Source organism: Eumetopias jubatus, unplaced genomic scaffold (genome assembly GCF_037043125.1).
Source record: "Eumetopias jubatus isolate StellerSeaLion01/CBP00866 unplaced genomic scaffold, mEumJub1_p1.0 scaffold_4, whole genome shotgun sequence".
Lineage (NCBI taxonomy): Eukaryota > Metazoa > Chordata > Mammalia > Carnivora > Otariidae > Eumetopias > Eumetopias jubatus.
Genome location: NW_028274810.1, coordinates 83615977 through 83632572, shown reverse-complemented (window position 1 = coordinate 83632572; position 16596 = coordinate 83615977). Strand labels below are relative to the sequence as shown.

Sequence of the window (16596 nt, the reverse complement as noted above, 5' to 3'; positions counted from 1 at the left end):
TATCTCACACTGATGACATGGGACCGAAAGGGCACATATATATTGAGCATCTACTGTGTGCCAGGCACAGTGATGCATGGTTTCTTACAAACCCAGCACAATCCAGACAGAGATCAAGAGACAGAGACAGAGAGGGAGAGAAAGAAAGAGAGAGAGAGAGAGACATGCACAAATGCTGGATCTGCATTTCAAATATGTAAAACTGAGGCTTGGAGGGGGAGCCAGAGCTGGGATCGGAGCCTGGGCTCCAGTTCTAAAACCGTGGCCTGGCCCAGTCAGAAGGATTAGAGGGCCTGGAAGATGTCACGGTGGTAGGGGTGGTGGTGACTGCAGCTCCCAGCGGGGCTGAGTGGTGGCCCCCAGCACATGTGCACGAACCCTGCAGAAGGGGCTGTGGCGCCCCCTGCCAGGATACCTGGCCCGGAGAGAGGAGGATGGGCGACGTGGGGCCCCTAGGGCCCTTAAAACCCAGGGAATCAGGTGAACTGTTCTCACCATGCCGGTGGAGAGCATGGAGGGCTGCATGAGGCAGGCAGAGAAGCAGGGTCTCTGCAGGGGGCAGAAGGACTTTCAAGTCGGGGAGTGGCCTGGTCAGGGAGATGGCACTCTACCTCACCGTGCCTCAGTTTCTTGTTTATAAAAAGGAAATAACCACAGCACTTACCCTGCCCTTCCTTCTTTCCTTCCCTCCTTCCTACCTTCCATCCTCTTCCTTCCTTCCTCTTCCTTCCTTCCTCCTTCCTTCCTTCCTCTTCCTTCCTTCCATCCCCTTCCTTCCTTCCTACCTTCCTTCCTTCCCCTTCTTTCCTTCCTTCCCTCCTCTTCCTTCTTTCCCTCCTTTCTTCCTTCCTACCTTCCTTCCTCTTCCTTCCTTCCTTCCTCTTCCTTCCTTCCTTCCTTTCTTCCTTCCAATTCCTTCCTTCCTCCCTTCCTTCCAATTCCTTCCCTCACTTACTCAACAAACACCTACCGAGAGCAGACAGCAGCAGGCCTAGGACCAAAGCTACGGCGTGACCCCAGCAGTAGCTCCTGCCTGTCCAATCTTTGCAGGCAACAAGGGATGGGGAGATGATCATTGCAGTGCCTGGAACCGTTTATTCCTTTCCAGGGGCTCTGTTTTCACCTCTAGGCAACGGGAGTGCTCATCACAGTGGAGGCTTGGAGAGACTTCACAGGGCCACAGGGCTCCTGGGCAAGGCTGCAGGGAGGTGAGCAGATCCTGGGCTAGAGAGAAGGCAGAAGGAGATGGTGGCTGGTTCTCAGGGCAGAGTTCTGTGACAGCAAGATAATGTCACAATGAGTTCTTGTCCTGGGGAGCCCTTACCCTTACCCACTAGGGCCTGAAGACACACATTATTAGGGTCGTTTTACAGAGAGAAATATCGAGGCTCAGCGCAGCAGGCTAACCTGCCTGAAGGGATCCATTAAACAGACAAGAACTCACCATCCAGGTCACTGCCAGGGCTCTACCTCATCCCCGCTCCTTCCAGCTCCCCACTGACTTGCTCCCAACCCCAGCTCCCCATCTACCCCCTTCCTGGGGCCCTGAAACCTCCCATCCCCATCCACGGTGATCTTTCGGGAGGGGGGCGGGGTACCAGGGGAGGGCAAGATGCGGAGGTTCCCAGACGAGTGGGATTCTACTAGGTCACACTCTGGCTCTAGGCAGGCAGAGAGGACCCATTCCAGCGCCGGAACACGCCTCCCTCCTGCGGTCCTCCTAGAGCCCCTCCCGCCGCTCCTAGAGCCCTCGCAGAGCCCCGCCCGCCGCTCCTAGAGCCCTCGCAGAGCCCCGCCCGCCGCTCCTAGAGCCCTCGCAGAGCCCCGCCCGCCGCTCCTAGAGCCCTCGCAGAGCCCCGCCCACCCCTCCTAGAGCCCTCGCAGAGCCCCGCCCGCCGCTCCTGGAGCCCTCGCAGAGCCCTGCCCGGGGAGGCGTGTTTCAAGTGAGAGATTATAAGACTTGGCCAAGTTTGCCCAGGTAGCCCGTGGCAGAGCTAGGACCCAAAGTTCAGGATCCGTGATCTTTCCTGGGCCAAGACCAAGAGAGGAGACGGGGAGGGAGGGCGCTGGCCGGGCAGCAGGAGGCCCAGGAATGCAAGGGGACCCGGACTCCGGGGGACCTGCGCGAGGAGGAGGGTGCTGACAGGCAGGGAGGGGTGGTCTCTTCGTTTCCGGGTCTGGAGGAGCGCACATGCCGCGCCAGCCAGCAGGCGTCGCTGTGACAGCCGTGCTCCCCCGTGTTCTGATGGCAGGGGCAGAGTGGCCTACTCAAGGACAAGACTAAGGCTGTGAAAACAGGGGCTGTACCTCTGCTAGAGGTGATGGGGAGGATGCACGCTATCGCCTGTGAGAAGCGCCCAGCAGGCTCAACAAACGGCCTTGCCTTCCCACTTTACCACCTGTGCAATCTTACTCCATTTCTCTGTGCCTCAGTCTCCTCATCTCTAAAATGGGAACGCAGCACCTGCTTCACAGGGTTGCTGGGGGGATGAAGAGAGTTATGTAAGTCTGGCACATTGTTAGGACTCGGTGAGTGTTTAATGTTGATTGTGTTCCTCCTTATTAGTAGCAACCCACCCTGCTGCCCCCACCTCCCACCCCAGGGGCTTTATTTCCCACCTGGCTCACAAATCCCCCAGTCACACTGAGGGCAGGAGACCAAGGAGGTGGACAGAGATGCATACGGGGTGTGTTCACCAAGAGGGTGGGAGAATTTGGAAGTCAGTGTCCTTGGCAGGTGCTCCCGAATTTCTGACACACTGAAACTGTGTGAGATAATGTTTGTTGATTTAAGCTGCTAATTTTGGGATAACTTGTTAGGAATAGAAAACTAAGAGAGTTCACCCCCCGCCCCTCCAGTCCTAGAGCAGTGGTTCTCAACCCTGGCTGGGCACCGAAATTCCCCACAAGGCAATACATGTCCACAGTTAGAGAATGAGCCTGGGGTCAGAGTGGCTGGATTTAAACACCTATCTCACCATTCACTAGCTGTGTAATTTTTGGGTACGTGACTTAACCTCTCCCAGCTTGAGGGGCTCCACCTATAAATGATGGTAATAGAACTTGCCTTCTTGGGATTGTTACAAAGACTGAACATGTATGAAAACATACGTCAATTCTGCCTAGAGGGTAAGCTGTGAGAGAGCTAAGGCCTTGCTGGTCTTGTTTGTTGCTGTAGCCTCAGTGTCTAGAATGGTGCTTGGAACATAGTAGGTGCCCAGTTAATATTTCTTGACAGAGAGGAATCAGTTAACTGAGACAACTAAAAAATGTTAGTTCAGATCAGCCGCTTGGCTTCCTGACTTCAGCCCTCCCTTCTGGCTCCATGGAATGTTCTTCGACTCCAAATGGGCAAGTGCCCCAGGACTCAGGTTTCAACCCTCTCCCCTGTCTGCATTCATTCCTTGGTGACTTCATCCATTTTCATGACTTGAAATATTATCTCGAAACCAATGATTCCAAACTTTCTGTATCAGCCCAGAACTCTCCTCCTTGACATCTCCACTTGAACATCTAACGGGCATCTTAGACTTTCCTGTCCAACACTAAAATGCTGAGTCCACCCCCAAACCTCCTGTTGCGGTCATCCCATCTCAAGGGCAGCTCCAGCCTCTACTTGCTCAGGCCACAAACCTTGGGGTCCTATTTGACCCCTCTCTTTCACTCACCTCCCCCATCCAGTCCATCAGCAAATCTGTTGGTCCTATGCTCAAAACATATTGAAATCCAGTCATTTCTCGCCCTCTCTACTGCAGCCACCTTGACTGAACCACCAGCATCTCTTACCTGGATTGCCTCGATGGCATCTGACCTGGTCTCTGTTCCAGCTCCTGACTTCCTAGTCTATTCATCACACAGTATCCAAAGGGATCCTCCCAGCTCTGTGCTCTATTACTCCAGTGGTTTCCCATCTCACTCAGATTAAATGCTAAAACCCTGATGATATCCTTCAAGGTCAATAGAATCAGACATGCCACCTCCCACCCCCTCCTTCTGTGACTTCATCTTCTACCACTCTCCCCTTTCCATGCTTTGAACCACACTGGCTTCCTTGCTTCCCTCCAATATTCAGACATGTTCCCATCTCAGGGCCTTTGCACTTGCTCTTCCCTTTGCTTTCTAAGCTAACCTTCTTCAGGTCTTTTATTTCTCTTCCCTACCATTTTGCTCTGTGACACTTCTCTGATATCCCATATATTTACTGATTTATTTATATATGTCTCCTCCCAACAGATACCCTCCCCAGAGCAGGAATTACTGTTTGCTTTGTTCACTGCTATATCCCCAATTCCTGGCACATAATAGGTGCTTCATAAATATTTGAAGGATGAATTCAGATGCTTGGGTCCCAGTGAATTAGAACCTGGGATGCAAGTGGAGTCCAGAAATCTGTGTTTTAAAAAAGGCATCCTGAGTACAGTTAGGGTTGAGAAGCCCTGTGTCAGAATGTCTGCAGTTTGAAGAAGCCCAGGAAGATCAAAGTCCAGCCCTCTCGTTTCACGCAGGAAGTCACCAAGGCCCGAGGTGGAGAAGCTGCCCTAGGTGGGTGAGGGGCACAGGAAGAACTAGAATGTAGGTCCCGGATGCCCAGCACAGGACTCTCTGCAGCTCCAGCCTGCCCAGTCTGATTCCAGGGCGGACTCTGAGGGGAAGTGCTGAGTCACTGGAACAGAGGCTCAGGGCAGGGTGTGGTCCCCAGCTCAGGTGGCAGTGGGACAACTTAGAGCTGCCCTTGCCTCCTCTAGGTGACTGAGGCTGAGGGAGGGGAAGGCAGGGCTTGGACTGCCTTTGCCCAAACTAACCTAGGGGTGAAGTTATGTCGATGTTTAAATTCAGGAGTAGATCACAGCCTTTGAAATGACTAACGCACTAAACACACACACACACACACACACACACACATGCCGTAAGATTGTCAGTAACAAAATCCAGTTTAGGGGAGAAAACCTTAAAGTCTAGCTCTGGTACAAGGAAGCTGGCAGGTATAATTCGATGGGACCTCCATGACATTGGAGTAGGGGGAGTTCCAAAAATGTCTGAATGCCTCTTTATCCAGGTCTAGGATTTCCCAAACTTGGATCACAGGGGGCACTTGCAAAAAAAATGCAGTTTTCCTGTCACTGCCTAGGAGATGTTGGGTTCAGTACATTCTGGCTCAGGATCAGGAATTCGGATGTTAAGGGATTCTTATGCTCTGGAAACTAGAAACAGTGCCCTGGGGCAGCAGCCTGTGGAGTAGTGAATCCTGTAAGGCAATGGGGTCTTGGTGTCAGTCACCCCCCCATTCCTAATCTGTTTAGAAACTGCAAGATCCAATTCCAATGCATTAAAGAAAACACTCGTGTGTGTATAAGTCCCAGTAGACTCTTGCGCTTGTCAAATGTAGCTTGGGGTGTTCACATTCTAGTTTTAAAGAACGCTTTGGGTCCCTTTGTGATTCAGCAGTTCCTGGAAGATGGCCTGTCCTACCTGGATTATTCTAGTGTGTGGAGGTTGCTGGGAGGGGGCCCCAGGATGGCAGGAGCTGGGGGATCTTTACTGGGCTTTGTAGGAAGACCAGCTCAACTGGTTCCAGAGTCATGAATTTGGACCTAGGTATGCCTGCCTCCTGCAGTTCATGCTGATCATTACCCCCCCCCCCGCCAAATTTACACATAGAGCTCATTGTCACACGTGGATCCCCAAGAACACACATCTACAGAGGGTTGTGAGAAATCTGAGGTTTCTTCCCAATGAATCACTGCTTCCTGCCTTCTTCCTCCACCCGCTTCCAGCCCTGCCCATTCTTGCTAAAGGACAGCTCTAATGTTTCTTAAATTCCACATATGAGTGAAAGCATATGGTATTTTTCTTTGACTTACTTCACTCAACATTATGCTCTCTAGCTCCATCTGTGTTGTTGTAAATGACAAGATTTCATTCTTTTTTATGGCTGAGTAGTATTTCATTGTATATAGACTCCACATCCTCTTTATTCATTCATCAGTTGGTGGACATTTGGGCTCTTTCCATAATTTGGCTATTGTGGACATCGCTGCTTAAAACTTCAAATTAGCATTTTTGTATCCTTTGGGTAAATACCTAGTAGTGCAACTGCTGGATCATAGGGTAGTTCTTTTTTAACTTTTTGAAGAACCTCCATACTGTTTTCCAGAGTGGCTGTGCCAGCTTGCATTCCCACCAACAGTGTAAAAAGGATTCTCCTTTCTCTGCATCCTCACCAACACCTGTTTCTTCCTGTGTTGTTAACTTTAGCCATTCTGACTGGCATTCAGTGATATCTCATTGTAGTTTTGGTTTGTATTTCCCTGATGATGAGTGGTGTTGAGCATCTTTTCATGTATCTGTATGTCTTTTTTGGGAAAATGTCTACTCATGTCTTCTCCCCATTTTTAAACTGGATTAACTATTTTTTTGCGTGTTGAGTTTTACAAGTTCTTTATGTATTTTGGATACTAACTCTTTATTAGATATGTCATTTGCAAATATCTTTTCCCATAAAGACAGCTCTAACGGAGTAGCTTCTGCTCAAAATCCTTCAGTAGTTCCCATCTACATCAGTCAGGCTGATGTGCTCTGATTTGACATCAGGACTGTTATAATCTGGATACAATTCCTATCCTGAAAGGCAGAAAAATGGCTCCCAAGGGTGTCTGCATTCTAACCCCTGGAACGTGTGAATGTGTTACATGGCAAAAGGGACTTTGAGATGGGGAGATCATCCTGGATTATCTGGTTGGGCCCAACCTAATGACAGGAGCCCTTAAAAGTGGAGAACCTTTCATGGCTGTGGGAAGATGTGATGATGGAAGGTCAGAGAGATAGGACATTGCTGGCTTTGAAGATGGAGGAAGGGGCCACAAGCCAAGAAATGGGGGTAGCCTCTAGAAGCTAGAAAAGGCAAGGACATAGATTCTCCCCTAGACCCTCCAGAAAGAAATGCAACCCTCCAGCCATCTTGACTTTACCCCAGTGAGACTCATGTCCACCCTCTCCAGAACCATAAGGCATTACATTTGTATTAAGACACTAATGTGGGCGCCTGGGTGGCTCAGTCGGTTAAGTGGCTGCCTTCGGCTCAGGTCATGATCCCAGGGTCCTGGGATCGAGCCCCACGTCCGGCTCCCTGCTCGGCGGAGAGCCTGCTTCTCCCTCTCCCTCTGCCTGCCACTCTGCCTGGTTGTGCTGTCTCTCTGTCGAATAAATAAATAAAATCTTAAAAAAAAAAAGACACTAATGTTGTGGTAATCTAGGACAGCAATAGGAAACTAATACATTCCCCATCAAGGTTCCCTCCAACCAGTTTGTCCCTGGCTATTCTTCCCCTCCCCTGATGCCACGTGTTCCCCTCCCTCCACACCTGTGCTCATGCTGCTGTCCCTGTCCAGGACCCTTAGGTGGCCTTTCATTCCACCCTGTCCTCCGCACTGACCACCCACCAGCGGCCCCATCCTGGGGGCTCCCCACTGAACCATAAACTCCTTGAAGACATTGTCTGTGATTGATCTTCCTCCGAACTCCATGGCCAGGAGGGGTCCGCGGAGGTTTGCATCATGAACTTGGGGCATCTTGTGTAGAACCTCTGGTTCTTAGCCCCTAGCTGCATCAGGATTACCTAGGAATCTTCACACAAGTCCTAATTCTACCAAATCACCATGGAAGAAAGGGAGGCAGCTCCACGTGTATTACTGGGGGAAGGTTTCGAAGGTTCAGAGTTAAGTAGAAGAAGCAGTAGGAAGTCAAAGATTGAGTAGAGCATGTTGCCATTTGTGTGAAAAGGGGAAAAAATATTTACGTCAGTTAACGAAGAATTGTCTCTCTTTGGAAAGATACGAAAAATAGGTAAAAAGACATAAAGTCCTGGAACTTTCTGAATTCTGTACCAATATACATATTATCTATTCACAAAAGTAAGTAAAATTTTAAATATTCAAAATACTGATTCTGGCTGTCTTGCTAGAAAAGATCCAGGATGTCCCAAGAATCTACATCTAAAGCATTGTCTGCCAGCTCATTCTAAGTCAGGAACTGAGTTGTCAGGAAGAGGGCAGACTTGAGAAGCAAAGGATATTTGGAAGCATAAACTTACAATCCACTTAATGAGAAAAATGAATAGAAAGTTCTCCAAGGGATGTGAGCCAGGCTTGGGAACCCACTGATTGAGCCCCACCTCTGCATTTTATGGATGAGGAAAGAGAGGAAGAGTGACTTCCCAAAGCTACACAGCCAGTCAGAAGCACAGGCCAGTGCCCCAGGAATGATTATGACAATGACATTGACTCCCAGCCCCTGCTCACCTTCAAGCAGGGACCCTGCTGACTCACCGGGCAGGAGGACAGGATGATAGAGAAGAAAACACCATCTTTAATTAACCCACCTGCACAGAAACCAGGGTACACTCCCTGGCTTGCAAGGTCCCAGTGAGAAAAGAACTTGGTCCCTTGCAAAAACCATCTTATAAAAACAAAAGGCTTCAAAGCACCAGTGGCTAAACCCGTTGAGTAGAAAGGAGGCTGGGGAGTGGGGGTGGGAGGAAAGGGCTGGAGACAGGAGTGGGCTGGTGGCAGGATAGCAGCCAGGTCTGAAGGGAGCTGCCCCCTTCTTGAACGGAACCCCTAGCTACCTGGGCAGACCATATGGGACCTCAGTGCCTGGGGTGACCACTGGAACTCCTGGGGCTGGCTCCTTGGCAGAGCACTGCAGAGGGGATGGCGGGGTGGGGTCCTAGCTCAGGATGCTTTGGCCTCAGATGTAGGGAAGGTTAGATCAGAGGGTAGAGAGCAAGGAGTGAAGGGTCACCATGGATGGGCTCAGGCATACAAACCGTCTGTGTTTCCCTCCCATTCCCCCACACCTCCTGCCCTCCCTCTTAATCCAGGGCCACTCCTGTTTCACAGACTGGGAAGCTGAGGGCTGCCCCTCCTGCCCTTGGACTCACGGCCAGTACACAGGAAGTAAGGTCCTCAGGGGTGTCTGTGGAAGGAGCTGGGGAGAATGAGCTCTTCTATTTGCTCTCAGGGGCACTGGCCCTCCCGACCCCACACCACGACCCACGCTCCCAGTCTGCCTCTTCACAACTCCCTCTGGGCTTGTTAGAGGTTTCTCTTGGACATTGGAGTGGTCATAAACGCTGGTGATCTTTGAAAACTGGTGCTCAGGAGGTGCTGACCAGCTGTCTTCCATTCTGGAACCTTCCAACGGGTGACGTGGATGGAGCCATCAGGGGTTGGTGGAGTTGCTGAGAGGACAGGGGATCATGGCTGCAGCAGACCCGGCCTCAGGGACCTGGAAGGGGGTGGGGTGGCTGAGATATGCCCACTCCCCCTTACTGTAATGAGCTTGAAAGGTTGGCCAAGGGTGGATGGGGGCCGAGTCTAGGAGGGCTTCCCTGTGGGTCAGGCTGAATTCAGGCTCTGGGCTCTGTTCATCTGGTTCCCAACAGGAGAACAGGTATATTGCTTCAAGAGAGGCGCTGGCGAGTGGTGGTGGTGGTGTGTGTGATGTAGATCACGTGGGTTCTAGAGTGTCCCAGCTGGATGGGGGCTTGGAAATGGGATTCAGAGACCAGACACTGGGTTTTGGAGTCTGAAACTACAGTAGGTATGCTGTGTTCAAGGCCTGCCTCCACCAAAAGCCTAGCTGTGTGGCCTCAAGCAAATCGCTTCATATCTCCGGGCCTCAGTTTCCATATCTGCAAAATGGGAATTATAATCCCAGCCTAGCCCCTGGAATTAAGAGTCAAATGAAAAGGCTAGAAAGAGCTCCATCTTCTAAGAGATTATTTTAATTGAGGGAAACTGAGGCCCAGAGAGGGCAAGGAAGGGCCTTGCCAGATGTCACACAGAGAGTTGGTGATGGAGCTGCAGTTGGAACCCAGGACTCCTGCTTCTAGTTCACAGTAACTCTCCCCAGGGCTGGTGAACAAGTGTGGTGAGATGGGGCGAATGCCATTTCTCTCTGGACAGGGGACCGGAAGTGGGGTGAAGGGTTTCTAAAGGGAGCGGCTGGAGAAGGGAGGGAGGCCCCAGCGCACGCCAAGGCTGAGATAAAAAAAATACAAACCCCGCGATCCCCTCCCCCGCCCAGCCCGTCCCACCCCTGGAGCCAGGCTGGAAGGGCCAAGTCCAAGTCGGCCGCAGACCCAGCCGGCGCAGGCTGCAGTCGGTTCGCGAGCCGCCAGGGGGCGCGCCTGCCATTTCGGCCCGAGCTCGGGCCAGGGCTTCAGTCCAGCCGGCAAGCTCATGGCAACTGGATGGGCGCGGGACAGAAGCTACCCCGACCTGCAGGAAACAAAGGCAGGTTAGGGAAGTGGACCCGCAGAGAGATTCAGCTGCCCTCCCCGCGCCTCCCTGCCCTTCTTTCCCCTACAGCAACGCCCTAGCCCCTCCACCCCACCCCGCTGGGCACCATGACCCACGTGTACAGAGGCTGCAGTTGTAAATGCGACGTCTTCTGGGGCGCCTGGTATCCGTAGGAGTCAAAGCCACCGATGAAGTCAACTGCGGAAGGGGAGGTGGCGCACAGTTAGGGATGAGCCTGTGGGGTATGAGTTATGGGAGGCTAGGTCCTGAAAAGGAAGAATCTGAGGGCCAGACCCCTGTACAGGGCCTTAGGGCGGGGCTTTGCTGCCAGAGCGGGATTTTCAGGAGCTCAGCCAGAGTGGGCCAAAGCCCAAGTGGATAGAAAGCCTCGGGGGGCGGGCCGTCCTTTAAGGGAGCAGGGCTTGAGCCACTTAAGGGGGCAAGACCTGGGAGGTGGGGGTGGACGGTAGTCGGGGGACGAGTCTGGGCACGGGAGGTGCTTGGTAGGGGCGAGCCTCGTGGAGCTCCTCCGAGGGACAGAACCTAAGAGGAGTGGGTGGAGAGCAGTGCTGGAGCCGTGCACTGGGCACCTGGATGTCTGGGTCACAGCCCAAGATGCGCTGGCTATGCAGACCGCCGCCACCCCTGCCGCCTCTTCTTCCCCACCAAGAGTTGGCCAACCCAGGTCTCCTCCCGCCTAGGCCGCGCGGGCCTCTGTCCAGGGTTCTGAAGGCACGGGGTGGTGTGTGGCTAGGCTTCCCCGTTCCCTAGGGACTCGGCACTCACAGCTGTCCTCCTCCTCCAGGAACACTTTGCTCACGTAGCAAGCGAACACGAAGCCAAACAGCTGGGGGTGAAAGGAAAGAAGACAGAAGCTCTTCCTCCACCCCCTGCCTGGCCGGGCCCAGAAGGGCGGGAGGGACTGGGTGTCTGAGGATGAAGGCCAACCCATAACAACTTCAAGTTAAATGACTGGGCTTTATAGTCAAACATACCTGGTTCCATTATCCGTTCTGCGAGTGGACTTGGACAAGTCACTATTTTACCTCTTTGGGCCTCAGTTTTCCTAGCTGTCTGGGCAATACTTTACTGATTTGTTGAGAGGAACGAAGATTATGTGGCTTTGGGTGTGTGGAGTGCTGAGGGCAAGACTGGGGCCTATATTACTATCTTGGAGCCATTCTTCTTTAACTCTCACAACTCTACACAGTTGATGTGGTCATGAATTTCTGTAAATAAGCATATAAGCTTGGAGAGGGCAAGTGACTTGCCCAAGGTCACACAGTGGATACACTGGAGACTGGGTTGACTCATAGTCTGATGACTCATCCTATTCATTAAACCTGCTCACTCCTGAAATGGGAGCTGGGGCAGGGGGTGAAGGGAGGAGATACAAGATATGGAGACAGAGCCAGGCAGAAGCACAGGCAGGCTGGAAGATCTAGGTTCTCCCCTTCTTAACTAGAGCTGAACAAAGGGGTTGGGGTGGAGTCCACCTCTGGGAGTGTGTGGGCCAGGGAACAGGAGGACTCACAGCCAGGAAGATCTGCAGGGCACTGCTGAGTGCTTCGATGTAGGGATAGTCAAGCAGGCAGCCGGTGACAGAGATGACATGGTGGTCTTCCAGAGCCAGGCGGGAGTTCAGGACAGGTGTCACCAGGCAGCCTGGCCCATTCTCCATCCACCAGGAGCGGTGCAGGGACGTGTTGAAGGTCATGATGAAGTCCCGGTCCTGGGGGCAGAGGGGCCTAGGATACTGAGCTGGGGCCAGGGGCGGGGGGATCTTTCTCAGGCCCCAGGAAACTTTATATAAGATCTAGGTCACACCTGGACTGTTGTAGCAGCCTCCTCTCCTGGCTTGCTTTGAAGAGTGTGAGGGAGTCCATTTCTGCAAGTCTATATTTGGCCAGTAGGTGGCGCTTGATGACTACTTAGGTCTCACACCTCCATCCGAGAGGGAAGGGCTGGTGCTGACCGACCCATAGGAGCCCCAAAGTTTCAGGGATGGAAGGCACCCTAACAGTGGCTGAGTCCAGTTTTCCAGCCATGGGTGAAATCCTCAATACAGACCCCTTCACAGCCCGTTCAGCCTCTCCACTGCTCTCTGGGTGTGGCCCTGGGCAAACCTGTCCTCTCTAGTCCTTGGTCTCCCCATCTGAAATGCAGAAGGGGCTGGCCTGGATCAGAGGTTCTCACCCACGGCATACATCTCTGTGTTTATCAATCCATTCATCATGCAGCCTGTTAACAAATATTCACTGGGTGCTGACCAGGTGCCAAGCCCTGCGCTGGGATGTCTGATCTCATTTCATCCCCGGCAACCACATGAAGTGGTTATCTAGACAGGGAAACTCAATCTCAGGGAGGGTGAGATACATGCCCAGGGGTCACAGTTTGGAAATGCTGGAGCCGGGATTCAGATCTAGCAGAACTACAAAGCCAATGTTCCCATTCATATATTTTCCCCTCTTACATACTAAAAATAGAAGTTGCGTCCTCTGGGCCTGCTCCTCCACCAGCTAAAAACTTCCCCTTTCTTCAATAGTTCTGCATGGGATCTGGTCCACTCGATTTTCCCCAAAGACTACTTTGTCTCTTTCCCTTCTGAAAATACTGATCAGAACTGGACTCAAATCTTTGTGGCCTAAGCAGCAAATGCTGTACATGACATTTTCACCTCCCTTGCACTGAACACGTGTGGGGCCCACCCAAGAGCACTTTTCGGGGTCACTACAAGTGGTTGGTTTCTACTGAGCCTGTGATCAAGTGGGACCCTAGCCCATCTTCATGGCCCCTCAGCCTTTATCTGCTCCATCATTTGTTTCTGAGAAGTGCAGAAGAGACCAGAAACTAAAATGTGGGGGTAGGGTCTGCGGAGCACAGATCATTTGGGTGTGTAGAGGGAGGTCTCTTCAAGAGATGATGCCCCAGACCAAACTAGGAGCCCCTGGGTAGGCGATGGGAAAGCTCAGGCTCTGCCCTCTGGCATTGCCAGGCCTGAGGCTTACCTGGGACAGCTGTCCAACCTCCAGGTAGAAGCAGATGATAAATGCATTCCAGCCAACCCAGAGCACCAGCCAGGCTGCATACTGGGGAAAGGAGAGGTGGGATCAGGGTGGGGCCTGGGGGAGTGGGGATGGGGCCTGTCAATGGAGACAGAGCTCAGGGACCAAGGGGACCTTTGCAAGGAGAAATGATGACAGTATCTCACGCAGAGAGCACTTTAGAGTTTACAAATCATTATTACATCCATCCGGTCCTTACAACAGCCCTGCATGGAAGGCACTGTTCTTTCTCTAAAGATAACCAACATAAGCGCTAGAGAGGAGGTATCAGTTTTCCAAGATCACACAGCTAGGAAGAGATAGGGCTGCTCCTCAGGCTCCAGTCCTCTGGCAGCTAATCCGATGCATTCTGCAGAGAACAACAGACACAGCCTGGCTCCGCAGAGCTGGAGAGGAGCGGGGTATTTCCACCCAAGTCCTGGGCTTGCAATTCCAGTGCTGTCACCCAGCACACAGCGCTGCTTAGCAGAGTGCCTGGGGCTCTCCTGAGAGCTGGAGAGAAGGATTCTCCCATCCCGGGTGAGACAGAGCTTCGGAAGGGCCCTGCCCACCCAGCTTCTGGGAGGTTCAGCCTGTGGGAGGCGGGCAAAGCCCAAGAATGAGCCAGAATGGGCTGTGGCAGGAGCATGGCAAAGCATGTCATTGTCATCACAGGTGTCCCTTTTCCCTCCAAAGAGGCACGTGATGGGTCACTGAGGAAAAGCAGGGGAGAAGGGTGAGCCTAGCTAAAAACAGGAGTTTAACAGAGACCATCAAGGACCAGGGCTTGGGAAGAGGAAGCAGGAGAGGGAGCCAGAGACACAATCCACTCCTGGGATCAGAGCACAGAAGGCACTGACCTCAAAGCCCCACTTGCCATCACACCACATTCTTGATGAACAGCAAAGGACCAAAGCTGAGCCAGCCTCTTAAAGCAACCTGAGAAACTAGAGAAGATGAAGTCTGTCCCTCCACTGGCTTACTGAGGCAGTGTGGGCATGTATCAAGAGCCTTCGCTCTGGATCTGATGCTCTAATCCTGCCACTATTAGCTGTGTGACCTTAGGAAGCCTTGTAACCTTTCTGAGCCTCATTTCCTCATCTGGAAAATGGAGATGGTAAGATATCCCTTGCAGGGCTGTTGTAAAGATAAGTAAAATATGCGAAACTTTTAGCAGTGTGCTTCACACACGGTAGACACTCACTAAATGACCTAGTGGGTTAATATTTGGATTCTTCCCTAGGAAATCCTTTAGGGAAAATATCAATCTCGTCTCTCTGCTGAGCAAAGAAGCATTGGGATTTGGGCATCCACCACCAGTCAGGCTGGAGCTAAGACAGGGCAGCGGTCTGGGCACCCAGGGAAGGCGGGGCAGTTCTGGCTGGAGGGGTAGGGGGTGGGAGGGGCCAAGGGAGCCATACCAGAATGAGGTACCGGGAACGGTACTGCACGGTGCCAAAGATGCCCAGGATGACTGCCATGATGTGCAGGAAGTTGGCTAAGATAGGAGCCCATTGATAGCCCAGGAAGTCAAAGATCTGCCGCTCCAGCGCAGCGACCTGTGGGAGAGAGCAGGCTGAGGCCACGGTCACCACCTGAAAGGGGAGGACAGGGACTCCTCCTTGACCTCGTGGAGCAGGTGACACCCCTTACCATGGTGATGAGGCACTGTGGCCTGACTGTACACAAGTCCAGAGCCTTCCCAGCCCCACAAGAGCACAGGGAGATGGGGAGATGGAAGCAAGTCTGTGGAGATGAACTGAGACGGAGCCCTGCTCATCACTTTGGGGACAGTTAACAGAAGGGAGCCGGGGTTCAGAACACCTTCCTCCCTGCCAAGAGGCGCTCCCCATTAGCACCTGCCCCTGCCTCATGTGGGGCTCGGAGCAGGTGGAGTTAGGATCCAGACCGCTTCCCCCAGCCCTGGCCAAGGGCTGAGCCACGGTCCTGAAGGGCCCAGGAAAGTCCCTGGGCCTGAGTCCCCTCTTCCAAGGACTGCTATCTGGAGGTTGCCCTGGCCCATGAAATCTATGGGCTGCAGAGAAAGGAATTTTTTTTTACTCCCCTTCCCCAAGGGAGCTACAGTAGGTTGCAAAATTGACCTCAGGTTCTTTCTCTCCCTGTCCCCATGCTCTTTGGCAGTACCCTTCTACAGTAACTCTGTGCTTGGTCATGTGACTTGCTTTGCCCAATGGGACTTTAGGAAGCATAGTGCAAGTGAAGACCTTTTGAAAAAATTGCTTGTGCCCTGGAGCTTGCCCACTTCCTACACCTGTAACACAGAGAACACCATGTGGAAGAGCTCCTGTGACCCGCTGGAGGATGAGAGGAGAACCAAGGCCCCCCAGATGACAGCCTGTCAACCCTCAGACATGTGAATGAGGCCATCCTAGATCATTCCGATGCCAACCAACCCACCAACTGACCAAAAACACGTAGCCAGACCAGAAGAATCGCCCAGCTGACCTACAGAATCAAGAGCTAAATAAAATGATTGTTTTAAACCACTGCTCTGGAATGATTTGTTACCCAGCAAAAGCTAACTGATACAGGATTCAATCAATCCTCCCTTTCCAGGAGCCCCTGGTTCAATATTTCAGCTGATACAGTTAAGAACAAAGGTGCCAATGACATCCATTGTTATTGACTGTCCAATACTTCTTCTTCTGGTGAAAGAACCCATCTCTTTGTTTTGGGAACTGCCTCCTGGACCTTTAGTCCATGTGCCTTGGGTGAGGCTGAGCCCACCTCTAATTTCAGCAGTGGGCTCATGACGCAGTCCTAACCAGATAATCGACACACAGGGATCTGGTCAGGGCTGGGCACTAGCCCTGTGGCCTGCTTCTGAGAGTCACCCCAGAGAGCTGCTGAAGCAGCTGGGACAGAGATGCTATCTGCCAGGGTATCTAAATGGGTACAGTGTCGCTCAGAGCTGTTGGTGGCTGTCTTTGCCATCTCAAAGGGGCAGAAAGGGAGAAAGAGTGAACAAGCAAGGGGAGTGCCCAGGCCACATCGTTTTCGGTCTGAGGATCTAGCCATGCTGAAAACGAATTCTCCCTCCTTGTACTCGTGATTTCTGTCACTTGCAACCCAGAGTCCTGATTAAAATAGAAAGGGAGAGAAGAGGAGCCGGCTGGAAAGGGGCAGGAATCCCAGAAGCCGTTTTCCTGGCAGGGAAGTGGGAGGAGGTGGGGCTGACGCTACCACACAGATGGTAAAGCTTGGGCAGAGACCCAAGAAGCTGCAGGCCC

General features: G+C 52.4%; 1 protein-coding gene across 2 annotated transcripts in view; it reads right to left on the bottom strand.

The window, feature by feature from the left end:
- Positions 1–10103: 10103 nt before the first annotated feature.
- Positions 10104–16596, bottom strand: part of NKAIN1 (sodium/potassium transporting ATPase interacting 1) — a 37478-nt gene continuing 30985 nt past the window's right edge. Inside the window, exons 2-7 of one of the 2 annotated variants that reach the window (XM_088023024.1) lie at positions 14767–14904; positions 13310–13390; positions 11836–12033; positions 11088–11148; positions 10418–10499; positions 10104–10280 (exon numbers count right to left, since the gene is read on the bottom strand). In XM_088023024.1, coding sequence (XP_087879150.1) covers positions 10271–10280; positions 10418–10499; positions 11088–11148; positions 11836–12033; positions 13310–13390; positions 14767–14904 — 570 coding nt within the window. In that variant the 3' untranslated portion in view covers positions 10104–10270. The remainder of the gene's footprint in view (positions 10281–10417; positions 10500–11087; positions 11149–11835; positions 12034–13309; positions 13391–14766; positions 14905–16596) is intronic. The other variant, XM_088023025.1, reaches the window with a different exon arrangement.